The 17320-nt window shown below is 35.0% G+C and overlaps 1 protein-coding gene across 14 annotated transcripts in view; it reads right to left on the bottom strand.

The window, feature by feature from the left end:
- Positions 1-17320, bottom strand: part of INPP4B (inositol polyphosphate-4-phosphatase type II B) — a 762324-nt gene that overhangs the window by 123638 nt on the left and 621366 nt on the right. For all 14 annotated transcript variants that reach the window (XM_078445724.2, XM_078445723.2, XM_078445726.2 and 11 more), the window contains one exon: positions 11389-11566. In XM_078445724.2, the coding sequence (XP_078301850.1) occupies positions 11389-11566 (178 nt within the window). The remainder of the gene's footprint in view (positions 1-11388; positions 11567-17320) is intronic.

The raw sequence follows: 17320 nt of genomic DNA on the forward strand, positions 1-17320 counted from the left end.
CTATGAAAAGGTCAACCGCAGATTTGTTGGCACATAAGTGGTGTGCATGGTGGAAAAAGTACAGGCGACAGAGAGAGAAAATGATTCATACCAATCAATGAAAATAGTTGAGTTTTGGGATGATGCCAAGGTCTTGAGTCCTCCTGTTCTAAAAGTTAATGCTGAGGTTCTGTGGGTACTATAAACACCAGCTGTCTCCTCAGCCCCCTCTCTTTTAATTCTAAATTCTATCTTTGAAGATGAATTTCACTAGAGGTAATCATTTGAACACTGTCTACCTGCTGCACCTTCCAAGTAATTCCAAATGCACCTTAAAGGAAAATGTGATCAGACTATGTATATTCTATAGTGTAAACAGAGTGAAAGTCTAAAGAAAGGAATATGTATCTTTAAAAACAGAGGCAGGAAACCTTTTTTTTTCTTTTTAGCATCCTGAGTAGATTTCAATAGTAGAGATGGTACAGGCAGTTTTCCCATGAAAATATTTGACTTTTATTCCTTATCATCACCCCCTAAACTGTCTCCTCCACCAAATGGTTTCACTAATGCTCAATGTTAATGAGGCTGCTGTGAAACTTGCTACGGTAGATTTTACAAGCTGGCGGTAAATACCTAGTAAGTACTATAGAAATGACAGCTTCCCAACAATAAAGAATTTTATAACAGTACTTTGCAATTTCCTGATGAAATGTTTAATAGCTTCACCCTGTACTACACTGGATGATGTAGTAATTGATCTTCTGTATTATACTACGCTTAACATGCATGTGGTCTAACAATCTATTCGTTCAGAATAGAGTAGTAACTCAAACATTGACTCATATTGCTAACACAATCACATATTGTAATCTGTTGAGAAGCCCTTTAAATCATAGCATTATTTTGAATAATAGTTGATATCATCACCATTTCATGAGACACTTGGATGTAATGCTGACTTCACCATCACTGTAACTCAAGGTAATCATTTACTCGCGTATTCTCAATATGCATTCAACAGTGCCATGTCTAACAAATGGTTACTAAATTATCCCTTAAAAACCCCTGTTGTGTCAGCAATTAAAGAAAACCAGTTAAACCCCATGCAAAACAATTGCCTAATAAGACTATGTTAATAAGACTACATATGCTAATAGGACTACATAGTTAAGTCTTTGCAATAGATCATGAAATTCTACAGTTGCATAAGACCTTAAAGTCAGACCTCTCATTAACCAGGAAAAGAAACTAAAAAGGAAGAGTGGTGTCCTGTCCTAGAACAGACTGCTTACCAGTAACACAAAGGGAACAGAGCTGTAGTTTTCTAACAAATTCAGTAGCTTTTCCCCATACTCCACCCCACCTATCAACCCACCATCACCTGCATACTTCTGTCCTTCTCCCCTTTCTTCCTTAACCCCAAGCTCCTCGAGAGCTTTGGACATCTACTTGCTCCTATAATTAATCACGCCTACAATTGTCAGTGTAACTATCTTCACTGTTAAACTTTACTGATGTTTTTAAATGCTCTTTTAATCTATTAGTTGTATTGAAAGCACTTTGAAGGTAAGTAGACAAGAAATATTTAAAAAAGGATATACAAGAATAAAATATTGAAAAATATTTTGGTAATAATTTAGGAAAACAAAATTAAAAGGGAGCTTATAGTGAAAAGGCATAAAAAGAAGCATTAATTGATGTTCACAATGAAGTGTTAAAATGAAAATGAACAATACAAAAAAAATACTGATGAAAAATGTAGCTAGACAGTACTCACAAGGCAATATAGTTATAACAAAATAGGGAAACGTTATTTACATAATTTTCATAGAGCCTGGATAGATCCATCAATGTGAATTTAAATATTTAAAAATGCAAATTTACTTCCATTCAGCTTAACTAAACTATTTCTCTATTGATACATTCAATAAATTCTTTTGACTTATTTTTAGAGCAAAACAGCTTGCCTTCTTTGAATTCCTGCTACTACAGCTCCAGTCTCCATAACATCACCTAATTACTATGTAGCTGAATATATATTCACACCCAATGAAATCTAAAGTTCTTATAATTGCCATCATTTTCTTCCCATTGCATGCATGCACAGAGATTCCACTTCATTTATTCAAATCTCATTTGAGTTGATTTATCACCAAAGACATGAAAGATAGTACAGTAGATTCGTGCAATTTTGCAACCCAGAATTTTCTTGGGGGGGAGGGGTAGCTGAATGAACACACAAAATCTTATAGAAACACGTTGTGTCTATATTGGAAAATTCATCTGACTGGAAACTCTATGAATAGCCATGATCTTTTGCAGAGAATTGCACTTTGATAGAAAATAGCCAAAATTCCATTACTATATCCATATGACCTGGAAATTTTCTTGACTAGCACTACTTAGTAAATGTAGACCAATGCAGATCCTGATGTTTTACACTCAAAATAAATTAGCTTGAAGGGATTAACGTAATCACTCAATTCCAATACATCTGTATGCTGCTGTTCTTGAGACAGAGATGACACTAAGGAAGTTCAAAGTCATGGGAAGGATGTGGAGTTGCCTATTGACTCAAAGTACTGAAAACCTTTTTCCTTTTCTGACTCTGCTCATACTGCATTAAATGAAAGGAAAAAGGCTGTCTACATGTTATCATAAGGGTAGGCAAATCAATTTATTTAAAACAGTTTAATAATATAGCAAAAAAAGCATAAACTCTGTACCTAAGGTGGATCATTTCATTTGTTTGATATTAAAAAAGAGAAAGAAATGGTATCTTAAAAATGAAATGTTTTCTTGCCTTCCTGACATTTTTCCAATTCATGTTCTCATGCAAATGTTCTTCAAAGTAACACACAGAATTATCTACAAGTATAAAACCAGTAAAATTACTTCTTCTGGGGATGAATTTCCTAGGTTCCTAAATATTAAGGGCAGAGGAATAGTTAGGAATATGTTTATTTAAAACTACCCTTTTTAACTAGAGATCTCAAGAAATTAAGCAAAGTCTCATACTATTTAAAAGCTTTTTTTCGATGAAAAAATTCAAAGCGATGCCTAACCCCACCTGCAAGACAGAAGTAGCCAATGACACAAACAGGTGATTATTATTTTAGTAGTCATGTATATGACAAAAAAGAATCCTGTTTATTTTTTTTCCCCGACCTTACCATTCCCTATTATTTTGCACCCAACTAGCCTCTCTTACTTTCATCACCTGCATGGTCCCTATCTAATATCGCTTGGTTTCTTTTTTATTATTTAGATATGCTTGGGGCGCCTGGGTGGCTCAGTCAGTTAAGCATCTGAGTTCGGCTCAGGTCATAATCTCGCGTCTGTGAGTTCAAGCCCTGCGTCAGACAGCTCAGAGCCTGGAGCCTGTTTCAGATTCTGTGTCTCCCTCTTTCTCTCTCCTCCCCCGCTCATGCTCTGTCTCTCTCTTCTCAAAAATAAATAAACGTTAAAAAAATTAGATATGCTCAACATATATTAGTTTCATGTGTACAGTATAAGAATTCAATTTTTGAATATATTGCAACACTATCACCACAATAAGTCTGTTTATTTTTAAAATTTTGATATACTTTAATTATTGCATAGGGCAATAGTGCTATACTCTGGAATTAGTACATAAATATGTATGTTTTCTACATTCCCTAAAGAAAAGAACACTGAACCTTCAGGAGAGTTACTTGACATCTGGGCAGATCATACAAATTATGCACTTGACCTTGGCTAAATCACATAACAACTTTTCTCCAGTTTGCACAAAATTACAATGCTCACCTATGAAACCTCATAGCAGTTCACTGTAAACTGTGAACTCTTCTATTTATGCTCCCCTTTCTTGAATGATCTTTTCAGTTTCCTTTGTTGACTCATCATCCCAGACTCACTCAAAATATGGTAAACAAATCCTAAGGGACCTTAAACCACTTTCTTGAAAGCATTTTTTTCCCCATTAGATATATAACACATTTCCCCATAGCTTCAACTACCCTCTTTATGCCACAGTCTCTAAAATCCATCTCTATCCACCTCTTGAACCAGTACTGTCACCTGTTTCCATCTGAAAGTCTTTCAAGGTGAGAAGTCACAGCCTGATCTCAAGTGTTTTCAATAAATGTGTTCTTCCCAGCTTTTCAAACTGTGTGGTGTCATCATTATGCAGCAACTCAGCGCCCAAATGTCTGGATCATCTTCAGCAATATTCATCTTCTAGATTAGTCATTAATTTCTACAAGTTATGCTTTTTCAGTAATTTCAAAGATTATGTCCACAGCTAGTCCTTTCTACAGTTAAGATCCTTTCTACATTCCATGTGGATACTTTCCATAGTCTCCTTACTGATTGATTTGTTTTTCCTAAGCTAATGCTTTGTTTTATGGGATGTTCTTCAAGGTCACTAATATTAAAATGTAGACATCTGAGTCCCAGCCCAGAAGCTGAGTCAGAATTTGTATTTTTAGCAAGCTCCCCCAAGAGGAATGCTGACATTTTGTAATGCCCAATAATGTCCAATAATTCAAATCCACTGTCTAGCTCAGCTTCTCTATTCTATGAGGATCATCTTCACAAAGCATGTCTCCGGTCCTTCCTCACTCAACGACCTTCCAACTTACAAAAGAGAATTTCTCTTGGGTGAATAACAGGAGTGAAATGGCTAGATCATATACATATATAAACAAATGTATATATAAACATATATATAAACACACATTTATATTTATTATATATATTTATATAAACATTATGAGACACTGCTGAACTGTTTTTCAAAGTGTGCAAGTAATTATGTAAGTAATATATGAATGTTCCAGTCATTTCATATCCTCCCCAACTCCTCATATGCTTAACCTTTTTGATTTCAGCTTAATTCTAGTGGGTAGTTAGTATTACCTCATTTTAGTTTAAATCTGTATTTCCCTAAAAACAAATGATGATGAGCATCTTTACGTGTGTTTATTTGCCATCCATATATCTTCTCTGATGAAATATCATTTCAATTTTTTTTGCCCATTTTAAATTAAGTCACTTGTCTTATTATTAAAGTATAAGAATATGTATTCTGATGATTTCCTTTGTAAGATACATAGTTTACAAATATTTTCTCAGTCCAGACTTGCCTTCTCACTTTTTAATAATGTCATCTGAATGTCTCCTGAAAACTTTAATGAAAGTTTTTGATTTTGATGATGCCTTATATATCACGTGTTTTCTTTTATTGGTTCATACTTTTTGTGTTCCAAGAAATATTTGCCTAATCCAAGATGACAAAAAATTTTTCCTATGTTGTCTTCTAGAAGTTTGTCTGTTTGCTTCTTTCTTTTAGCTTGTATATTAAGATTTATGCTCTATTTTGAATTAATTTTTATAGATATGTGAGGTAAAGATAAGGGAAGGTTTTTTTTTTTTTTTTTTACATATGGATATCCAATTGTTCCTGAGTTTTATGTTAAGAATACATCATTTTCCCAATGAATTTTATTTGCCCTTTCTCTAAGGTTATTTGAACATATATGTGTGGGTCTATTTCTAGATTCTCTATTCCATTATATTGATAGCTATGCTTACCCTAGAAAGTTACTAACCACAGAATATTCAGTATTATTTTTATTTTAAAGAGTAAATATGTTTAAGTAAATTAAAGTTTGGTTTTTTAAAAATATATCTGTCTACATACTTACCATTTCTGGTACTCTTTATTCTTTTGTAGATCCATTTTCCCCCCCATGTAATCACTTTCTTTGGCCTGAAGACTTTACTTTAAAATTTGTAGTAGTACAAATTTGCTATGAAATCTCCCAGTTTTTATTTGTTCAAATGGTCTTTATTTCATCTTTATGTTTGAAAGATATCTTCTGTAGATAAGGAATTATAATTTGGGTGTGTGTATCAGTACTTTGAAGATGTTACTCTATAAGAACATCTAATAAGTCTGTGAATAATTCTGTTATATGTTCCTTTGCAGATAATGTGCCTTTTCCCCCTCAGTTTTCACTTTATCTCAGTTTCTCAGTAGTTTGATGATGTACCTGCATTTTTTTAAATGTTTATTCTGCTTAGAGTACATTGAGCTTCTTGGATCTATAGTTTCGTTTTCTCATTAAATTTTGAAGAATTTCCATCATCGTTTCAGCAAGTATTTTTCTATTTTCCTTTCTGCTTCTTCTAGGACTCTGATTAATGCATATTAGACTTCTTGGTATTGTTGGATAAGTCATTCATATTCTATTTATGTTTTTACGTCTTTTTTTATCTCTGTACTACATTTAAATAGTTTCTAATACTATGTTTGAAAATTCACTATTTATTCTTCTGAAGTGACCCATCTGCTAATTCTACCTAGTACATGTTTTTATTTCAAATATTATATTTTATATTTTTCTTATTTCTGTATTATTCTTTTTTAATCTTCCATTTTCCTCTTCATCCTGTTTGTGTGTTTCTCTGCTTCTCTAAATATATGGACTATATTTATAATTGCTGTTGTAAGGTCCTTATCTGCTAATTTCATCATCTCTACTATTTCTGGGTCTGTTTCTATTGCTTGATTTTTCTTCTGGTTGTGGGTCATATATTCCTGCTTAATTGTTTGCTTGGTATATGCTAATCTCATCAATGAAATGTTTACCATTTAACGAGGAGTATAAGAAGAAGAAATAGGAGTTCTATCATGAAATTTCATCTTCATTTATACTTTTATATACATTCATGTATACTTTCACCAACTATTAAAAAAAAGCAAAGAAAAGAACCTCTACTCATTAAGTTCTGTTTAGTTTGGAACTGAGATAGATCTAGGAGTGACTGAAGGAAATAAAAGTAAAAATTCCTTCTCAGTATCTAAGTAATCAACATAATCAATATATTATTTATATCTTCAACTTCTTAGTATACTGGCTTCCTGGTATTGTCATTAAAACAAAATTAAGAAAACAAAACAAAACAACCAGAACATTTCTAAGAGTACCCTGAGTTAAATGTTAGACTGAAATGTTTTTGTTGTTTTTGTTGCTGCTGTTTGTTTTTGTTTTTGTTTTTTGCTTTTGGAATACACAGGATGTTTCAGTGTATTATGTTAAAGGACACTAGGAATTAGAAGTTGTGAGATTTTCTCAAATATACTGTGAGCATAGCCTCTAATATTAGCAACAAAATCATTTTGTTGTTGTTTTTTTTACCATCTAGCAATTTTCATAATGTGAAACACCCCATTCTTTTAAATTTTAGGTTATAAAAGTTAAGGTCCGTGTCTACGTAGCATTTGTCATACAGCATTAGTACAATACCACACACAATTAAGTGCTCAATATTGTTTTTTGATGAGCAAGAATAATAATGATTTTCTACACAAGATCTCTCCATCTCTATGGATAGAAAATGTGATGAGCATTTAAAGTTGATGTCACACATATATCTAAGCTGTGAGAGATAGATACCTATATCTCTTAAGTCCTTATTTTTTCAGTTCAAATTTAGTCACATTACTTTTTTCTCCCTTTTATTTTTCATAGTATTGCATACTTTCAGTCTAGCAAAAAGGAAAATACATTTTTAACCCACTCTATTATTAACCTTTCAGATCTTATGTTAAAAATTTGGCCTATCCTTTGTCTTCTCTGTTAAAATTATTCATATAAACTCAGTTTTCCTTTTCTTATGACCCTATATCATAAGATTAAATAATTTCTTTATTATTTTCATGAATTAACATGCAAGGATCAAACCCAGTCATCCATAAGAAGGCATACTAATAATTAAAAAAATAGAACAATTTAATTACACTTGTACACATTAGGACATGACAAATTTTTAGAAAATTCTTATTCTTACAGAATTTCAGTTTTATCTTTCCTATTCCCACTCTGACCTCTCTACTTGTTTCCTTAATCATATATGCAAGTGTCCATCATGGAACTCATGGAACATTTGACCATATTGAATAGTGGTTAAGCTCACAACATATGGAGCTAGACTCACAAGTTGTGTGATTTTGGGTGCATTATATATATTTCTGTACCTCGGTTTCCTCTACTTTATAAAATAAGGACACCAACAGTACCTATTTCATGGGGCGCCTGGGTGGCTCAGTTGGTTGGGCGACCAACTTCGGCTCAGGTCATGATCTTACAGTTTGTGAGTTCGAGCCTCGCGTCGGGCTCAGTGCTGACAGCTCAGAGCCCAGAGCCTGCTTCAGATTCTGTGTGTCCCCCTCTCTCTACCCCTCCCCTGCTCACACTCTGTGTCTCTCTGTCTCTCAGTAATAAATAAATGTTAAAAAAAAAACAGTACCTATTTCATAGGATTAGAAAGATTAAATGTTGAAAATAATAGTGCCCACCTCATGGACTTGTAAAATGTTGTAATAATGTCTCACTCACAGTTATTAAACCTCCAATAAATGTTAGTTATTATTGTCATCATCATTAGCATCATAACCATTATCTCAAGAACCTTGAATCTCTTGGGAAGAACAAGAATAGACCTTTCTTATTCCATTTTGTGCACCTAGTGTAATTAGTATGAATTCAGTAAATATTTTTACTTTTCATAAATTGTGTTTGTTTGTTTTCTCCACCAATAAATGTTTAGAGGAATGGAATTTTGCTGGTGAGCCTTAGTCTTAGTCTTGGTTATCATTAACAGTAGAGATGATGTGAATTGACCTTGGATCTACAAATATTGCTCCTCTGAGATTCAATATGCAGTTGGATCTCTCTGTTGTCCTTTGCTTCCATCCCCAGACTCTGAGCATAAATTGATCTGATAATGTGTCCATTGCTATCATCTCCAGAAGCTACATGTTACCTAACAGGAGAGATTCCATCTCATTACAAAACAACTGAATGCCTTCTACTATACTACGCATGGGCTTCCCTCAGCCCTACACAGCCTCCTTAGTCAATACAGAGAACTCTCTCATATTGGGCTTGGACTTTCCCTGATGCATATGAACATAAATAATTCCTATTGAATATGCTACATGAATGAGCTCCAGAGACAACTGAATGACTTATTTTCTAAACATACCAGTTCAGATTCAATAAAAGAAACAAGGGGACTAATAATAGAGAAACGTTTTATGCTCTGACCCACAGTGTGCAAGACCCTGATCTTAAAAACAGAATGTTTTAGGGGTGCTTGGCTGGCTCAGGGGATAGAGCATGCAACTCTTGATCTTGGGGTTATAAGTTTGAGTCCCACATTGGGGGTTTAGATTACCCACAGATAAAATCTTAAAACAACAATAAAACCCCAAAATATTTTAAGCTAAATATTCTAATATTAAATATTGAGACTATTTATCTTTTATGCTAAGTTCGTGGATCATACTTTATTTTAAACTGTAAGCTATTAGCTGCCTCCATAGATTATGCAAAACTCTGTTAACTTAGATAATTCTTTGAAATTCCAGGCATAAATTCTTAAAGTAATGCATGGCTTGCAAACTAAAAAAAGATCCTTCTGATTTCAGAGGTTGACAGACTTATAAGTAGGTGAAGCTTGTCTACTCAGTAGAAAAACATAGGGTAAAATTTGGGAGCAATGCTGAGTTAAAGGAGAAAATACATACCCTGTTCCACCCCTCTCCCCAATCACTGCAGCAAGGTGTGAATGATGTATGAAATGACAAATCCCTGGCCCAATGCACGGGAAGAATATAAATACTGCTCTGTAATCACTGCAGTGATGTGCCATTTGCTAAAATTTTCTGCTTAAGTGAGCCCAGAAAAACCTCCTATCATCTGCAAATCAAAAAAAGAAATCAACTCAATGAAATTATATTATTTTACTATATACAACACTCCCCTCTTTTCCCTCTTTTTTTTTCTAGTCCTAACATATTTATTGACAATTAGCCATACTTATCGATCATTAAGATACTTAAGTATTACTGAGAAGTATGCCTAACGAAAAATGTTTAAAAATTTTTAAAAAAGAAGTGTCAAAACACATATATAACCCATAGGATATCAGAAGGATTTTCCATTCCAGAGTCAACCAGACCTGGGTTTGAATCTTGGTTTTGTTTGCATCTAGCTGTGTGATTTCATACATCTTTTTAACTTCTCTGAGCCTTAATCATTTTCCTTTGTGAGGCAGAGTTAATATGTACTCACAATGTGAAAATTAAGTTTGAAGATTAAATGAAATAATATAAGTCATAAAGCGCAATATTTAGCAACATAGAGTATTGGTAAAATTTGGGTCAATTTTTTCTTTTCTTTTCATTATGGAAGTACCTGTTATGTCATAGAAAGAATGCTACATTTTGAACTGGAAGTCTTGGATTTTCATTTTTCACTTTATAATTTATGACGTAATTTATTTGACCTCTTTGAATAGATATTAGCTAATTTTTAAGGAAAATAGATATTAGTTTCATTCTATAAGAAAAATAAATGATAATGCATACATTAAAATGTTTAATAAGCACCAGGTATTCATATTATAAATTGACATATTTGAATAAAAAATATATACATATATAATACCCAAGTTTCCATCAATCTGTTCTTTAGGGACATGAAAAACTATACTTGTTTTATTCTAAAATGATACCATGAGAATTTTGTTTCTGCTCAGTTTCTTCAAGGGCATATTTATTGGAAGTATCTCATAATAAACTGCAAGATGTCCTCAGAATGTGAAGGTTAAGGATAAGTGTATTGGAATTGGACTCCAGGACACCCGGTTTTACATTTAAAATCAAGCTGCAATTTGTCTTTTCAATCTTGGTTCTCTCTGTACTTTTCAGCTGCCCTAATTAGGTATGAAAGTTGATGTTGATGATTTACCTCATGCCAGACTACTTCTTCTCTTTGTATATACTGGGGGAAGTCACCTTTGAAAGAAAAATTCGGCTTAGGTCCCACTACATTACAAACAAGAGCTAATATTTTTGGAAATTTTTAAAACCTTCTCCCAGTAGATAATGTTGTAGAAAGCAAACCAAAGCAGAGGAATTACCCCATGCCACTGATAAGAATCCACATCAAAGTGGTGCTTTCAAATGAGGTGACATTCCTATTCAAATGTATAGCTTCATATGCATAAAAATTAGTTGATCACCAGAGGAAAATAATTTTTAAAATCTAATTTAACTCACTTAATAAGACCATGAGCCAAAGAAAATGAAAGATGTCAAGAAAAAGAGAAAATATATATCAGCCAATAACAGGTTTCATTTCCTACATAAAAAAAAAAATTAATGCTTAGTAAGATTTGAAAAGAGAATGAGGCCAATTCATTTTGATCCTGTGGCAATACTTTGAAGCTTACTTTTTAACCTAGTCTATTTTACATTTCCAGATGCTGTGAAAGGCAATGTATGCAGAAAGCAACACCAATGGGGATTTGGGTATTTCATTTTCCCCACTGTAGTAGTGATTTGGATCTTACTTTTTCTGAAAGCATCTTTAAAGAATTCTTCAGGCTGTCTGGAGAATGCTGGCTTGCAGAATTAAGCAGCAGGTCCGCATGGGTTGCTATCAGAGGTTGTAGTTGATTGATGTTGCTGAGAACTTCTTTTGCTTTGGCTGTGTTTTCAGGTGAATAGTAAATAAACTGGTATCCAGTACTGGAACAACAAAGATAAAGGCAAGTTACACAAAAAGTAGAAAGAATTTGCAGCTCTCAGTACCAGATGGCAAATGAGAAACAGAACTCCAAATAGCATGACTTCCTTTTGAACAGATAAGAACTATTCTAAGAGAATTTTACGATGTCCTAAGAGTTTTTTTTAGGTAAAATAACCAAGACAATTTTCAAGACCAAGATTTTTTTGTAGTTTTTTTTTTTGAAATTTTTAAATGTTTATTTATTTTTGAGAAAGAATGAGACGGAATGTGAGTAGGATAGGGGCAGAGAGAGAGAGAGAGGGAGACACAGAATCCAAAGCAAGCTCAAGGCTTTTGAGCTGTCAGCACAGAGCCTGATGTGGGCCCAAACTCATGAACCTTGAGATCATGGCCTGAGCTGAAGTTGGACCCTTACTGACTGAGCCATCCAGGTGACCCTAAAATTTTTAAGTGAAATAAATTCAGTTCTGCTCAACCGCCAGGAAGATTCTTTATAATTACATATGTCAGGTATTAATATTCAAAACAAATTATTGTTAATCACTAGAAAACTTGAGGTCACATTAGTATCCAAGTGAGAAGTATAAGCCTTTATATTCAGGCCAATCTGAATATAAATCCTGGCTCTGCTCCCTTGTAGCTAGGTGACCTTAGGCAAGCTTCAGTTTCCTCTTCAGGAAATTAGGAATAAATATACAAAACTTCTAAGAGGTGAGTAAGACTGATCATAATTCATGTGAAATGCCTAAAATAGTGCCTGATACAGAGCAAGCATTCAATAACTACTACCTATATTCCCCCCACCCCTGTGATACGTAGGGCAGGGTTAGTAAACTTTAATAGCTGAGAAATGGGGAGAAAACAAATTAATGCCAAATGGGCATATGGAGAAGTTTATTGGATAGAAAAATATTTATAGCATAAAAATTTCATTATGCTATTTTGCCTCTACCCATTTTGTTCCTAGTAGTTTCTCATTTAACTTGCAAAAAACAAAATTTAAAACTGATTACCAACTGAGGAATATCTGACTTTTATAATCATCATCTAAGAATTAGTCAAGCATACTATGGGGGTAAGGATTCCACAAAAGGAAGGAATCTTTGGATTAGGAAAGACAAAGGAGGCATTCCAGCAGGGAAAGAAATAAACCCAACAAATACCAGCCAAACAAGAAAAAAAAAAAAAAAAAAAGAGGGAAATTCACAGAACTTGTTTGCATCCTCCCGCAGTCAACTGTCCAAGCACTTTTCATACATCCTGCATTCTGTGTTGAGTATTTATTATTTTCTTTACATTTACAAGTTAAATTTTTAAAATTCTCAGAATTCCATTTCTTATTTAGAAATATGAGAATCTGTTAGAAAAACTAACATCTTGGGAGCACTCTCCCTTTCCATTCACACTAATGATTTTTAGGGGAAAGTACCAGTTTCTTCAGGAAGACAACACTCCTTTTGTAAACATATAATGACTATTCCTATAATTGATTGATTGATTGGTTGGTTGGTTGATCTCAATGATTAAAAGAAAAATCCTTGGTTGCTTAGACTATTCAGAAGCTAGGACAAGAATTTGATGAGGGGTACAGCTTTGTGAAGGCTAAGAAACACATCGCTAGTGTGTGTCACAGAAGAATTGGCTCTTAATTCTATACTAACAGACTTTTAAATTTCAGAAGTGAGAGTTTAAAAATAAAACATGACTTAACTACTTATTGTACATATTTCAATGCAAATTAAAGCAAATGGTAAAGAACAATGGTGAGGAGGAGAAAGAAAACAGTTGTCCCTGCCAATTATCTAGAACTCTTTCCAGCTCATCTGATCTCACACAGGAATGTGTTAAGACCTCTAACAAAAATCACGAACTGGGATGTCTCCCTTACTCATCTGTACTCAGACGGGATACAAAGTTCAATCCACAACAATCCATAGGAAATCAAACAACTGTGTTATTTTTGCAAAGAAAATGATTATCTTAAGATATTAGTGTGTCACCGGGATGGGGATGATGTTTGATACCCAGCACCTCTAACAGTGGAGAGAGACTTAACTACAGGCCTGACATGGAAAGCAATGTGTAGTAGCTGCTTGGTGGTCCCTTTACACAGATCTGCTCTTCTGTCATAATTTGCTTTCTGGTGTCATCATCTGGGTACTGACAGGCCTCGCACGGCTTACCTCTTGGAAAGCAGAGCTCTGGAGGCCATGTGTAGACTTCCATCTTCCTCTTCACATAACTGTCCTCCCTGAGTGGGTCATTCTTGCTTCTCCTAATTTACTCCCATGCATTCTTTTTGACTCCTGTCCCCAATGCCTTCCTTCTTTACTCATATCATACTTCCCTGCCAGTTCACTGTTACTTTATTGCTGAATGTTATCTAATTTCATTATTGTTTTCTACATATTTCTTGCTTTGCAAATTATTTTAGACTCTCCTCTCCAGTTGAGTCTACTACATACCTTTTCCAGATTTATTTCTCACATGTTCTTTCCACTATTGCTAGTTCAGTGGTCCTTAAATTTGAGCAGGCATACAATTCACTTGCGGATGAGGAGAGGGTCTGGGTATTTGCTTAAAAATGCAGATTTCCTGGCAACACTGAGATTCTGCCTCAGTGGGTTGTGGCATTTGTAAAAACCATCTCGGTGAAAATCCTGATGCAGAGACACAGCTGAGCACTTCTATTTTATTTTTTAAAAAGGTTTTATTTATTTAAGAGAGATAGGGAGAGAGAGAACAGGGGAGGGGCAGAGAGAGAGGCAGAGAGAGAGAATCCCAAGCAAGCTTAGCACTATTAGCCCAGAGTCCAACTCGGGACTTGAAATCACAAGCTGTGATATGATGCCCTGAGCAGAAACCAAGAGTCAGATGCTCAACCCACTGAGCCACCCAGGCGCCCCAGCTGAGCACTTTTAGAGACACTGCTGCCATTGGTTTGGCTGTGAATCCCCTCTAAACCCTTGACCTTGCTACTCAGTGACCTTAATAATAAAGGTTCTTTTTCTTATTCTTAGTTCCAAGTTCCTTATTCTTGATTTATTCTAATTTCCATGATACCCTTTCCAAGGCTATCTTTGTACTCCATCTTTATATCTAGCACCAGTTGTTTTGGTCCTTTCTCATTACCAGTGCTGCCTCCCCTCACTTTTCCCCACCACTCCTTCATCTTTTCCTTCCCAGCATACTGGCTTTCCTCATCCTTTCCTCCCCCAATCTCCCCGGTGGTAGGACATTATCATAACTCCTTCCCCCTCCTCCTAAGTCAGTCTCCACTGGAGCAAAGTTACATAGCAGCTGTTGATGCTCCCAATTAGGTCACCTAATGATGAGCATCTTACCTACTGAGGCAGAAAGATTCATTTTCCACAATAAAAGCCAATGTTAATGTCCAGGGTGAAATACTATGGTAGGGGGAAAAAATATCGCCACCCACAAAATAATTTTAAGTATACATAAATTTCCTCTACCTATTCAGTGCCTTACTCTTTAAACATGTCATATATTTTAATAGTTATAGCTTTTTAAATGGGAAGTTATGAGTATAATTTAATTATCGAGATAAAAAGTATATAGCTAAACTCTATTTTATAGTGGTCTGAAATTGATACTGAATCCAAACACTTGAATCAACTATCAATCAGACAAAACCAGAAGAAAGACAAAGTATGTGCTTGGACAAAAAATACTTTATGGGATGTAAGTGATATAGCAAATCATGGATAATGAAAATTGAAATTAATGTTGTAACATTTTTCTATTGATGGAACAGTGGACAAAAGTGCATTATCTGTATATAGACACACTTTAATATGTATCTATTTAATTATTATCAGTTTAATTAGAACACCTCCCCATAACTCATAGAGGCATGTATGTGTTGTTACCAGAGAAGTCATATTTGGGAGGTGTAAAGTAAAATAAAGCACTCAGTGAAATAACATTCATATTCATAAACTCTAATTGCTAACCAAAATTCAATCAAAACAGGATCATATCCTCTTACGTTTATTCCACCTCGGTCGCTTTTTTGCTGGTCCTCCTTATCTCCCCACCTTGCAGTGTCGGCACCTTCCAAAACCCACTTCTTAGGGCACTTCCTTTTTTTAGTCCCCAGGCCCTTCCTAAGTAATTTCATTTAATCTTGTGGTTTAAATACTTCAGTTGTGAAGAGTCCCAAGTTCACATCTCTAGCCTAGACCTTTTCCCCTGAACTCTAATTAAAAACAAAAGCTCTCCTCTTGACAGCTCCAATTTATCATGTCCTAAACTGAGCTCCCTATCTGCTCCTCATTCTCAATAACCAGCTCTTTCTACACGTTTCCCATCTTAGTTCATGGCAAGTCCGTTCGATGTGATGTATGTCTATTCTCTTCCTCTTTTACCTTTTTCTTTTTTTTTTTCCCAGAAAATTTCTGCTATTTCCTTTAAAACATATGCAGAATTCTTGGGGCGCCTGAGTGGCTCAGTCAGTTAAGCGTCCGACTTTGGCTCAGGTCATGATCTCACGATCTGTGAGTTTGAGCCCTGCGTCGGGCTCTGTGCTGACGGCTCAGAGTCCGGAGCCTGCTTCGGATTCTGTGTCTCCCTCTCTCTCTGACCCTCCCCCATTCATGCTCTGTCTCTCTCTGTCTCAAAAATAAATTAACATAAAAAAAAAAAGAATTCAATCACTTATTTCCACACTCATTGCAACATCCCTGGTGCAAGCCCCTATCATCTTCTACCTAAAAATTGGTTTTCCCATCTCTGCCCTTACTCTAAGACATTGAAATTCTGGGCTTATGCCTAGGGTTGAAGGAGGCAGGGGACAGGTGAGGAGAGAGAAATAAAGCAAGTGCTTCTTTAGCTTCCTGCCCACACCCAGATCCTGGGACTTGCTCTGCCACTTATCTGCGCCTTTCCTCCTCCATGCCCCTGCAACCTCCACTCCTTAACCCATTTGCCCAACCAAGCCACTATTTTGGTAAATAGAGTCATGGAAGAATATAGGTTAGAGATGATGAACAGTCAAGGAGAAAAAAAGGGAAGGAAAAGATCAGGGAAGAGAGGCAGAGGCAGAAGAGGATCAGGATTGAGGAACATAGGGGAAAAAATGCTATACAATAATGTGCCTCTGCTCCTGTGGCAGAACTAAATCTCCAGAGAAAAACCTGAGGACTATTTCCACTTATTTTTTTTTTCCAACTCAAGCACTACTTGTAAAAAAACAATCTTTGAATCCAGAGGGAGGGATAGACATTCTCTCAGTTCTAACTGAGAAGAAAACTATGTGGATAATAAATGAAAATTTACACCTTAGTGCACTTGAATATATATACCCTTTTGGCTTCACAGGGTTTAACAATGTGCTTCATGAAATTGTAGAAGGTAAAAACATACCTCTCTGCTTTCCCCCATGCATCCTTTCCATTTTTTGATAGAATTATAACTTAGAGAAAAGAACTCTAAGGAAAATGGGATTTGGTTTTGTTTGCCTCCTATGGACTTCACTTACATAATTAAATTAGTTACATGATCAAAACTTAAATTAATGCTTATCTTTGAAACTACTCTTTTTAAAAAATATTAGTTTCATAGCAATTTTAGGATCATTGTTTTGAACAGTACGCTTGATTCTGCCATTTATTACCTCCGTGACAGGTGATACTAATTAAGAGGAAAAAAAATCCTACAATTCATTTCAGCTCAACTTACCTTCGAATGAAATTTGCCTATGGTCTCTGATCACAGTGGCTCCTACTATCCCA

The sequence above is a fragment of the Panthera onca genome, chromosome B1 (genome assembly GCF_046562875.1).
Source record: "Panthera onca isolate mPanOnc1 chromosome B1, mPanOnc1 haplotype 2, whole genome shotgun sequence".
Lineage (NCBI taxonomy): Eukaryota > Metazoa > Chordata > Mammalia > Carnivora > Felidae > Panthera > Panthera onca.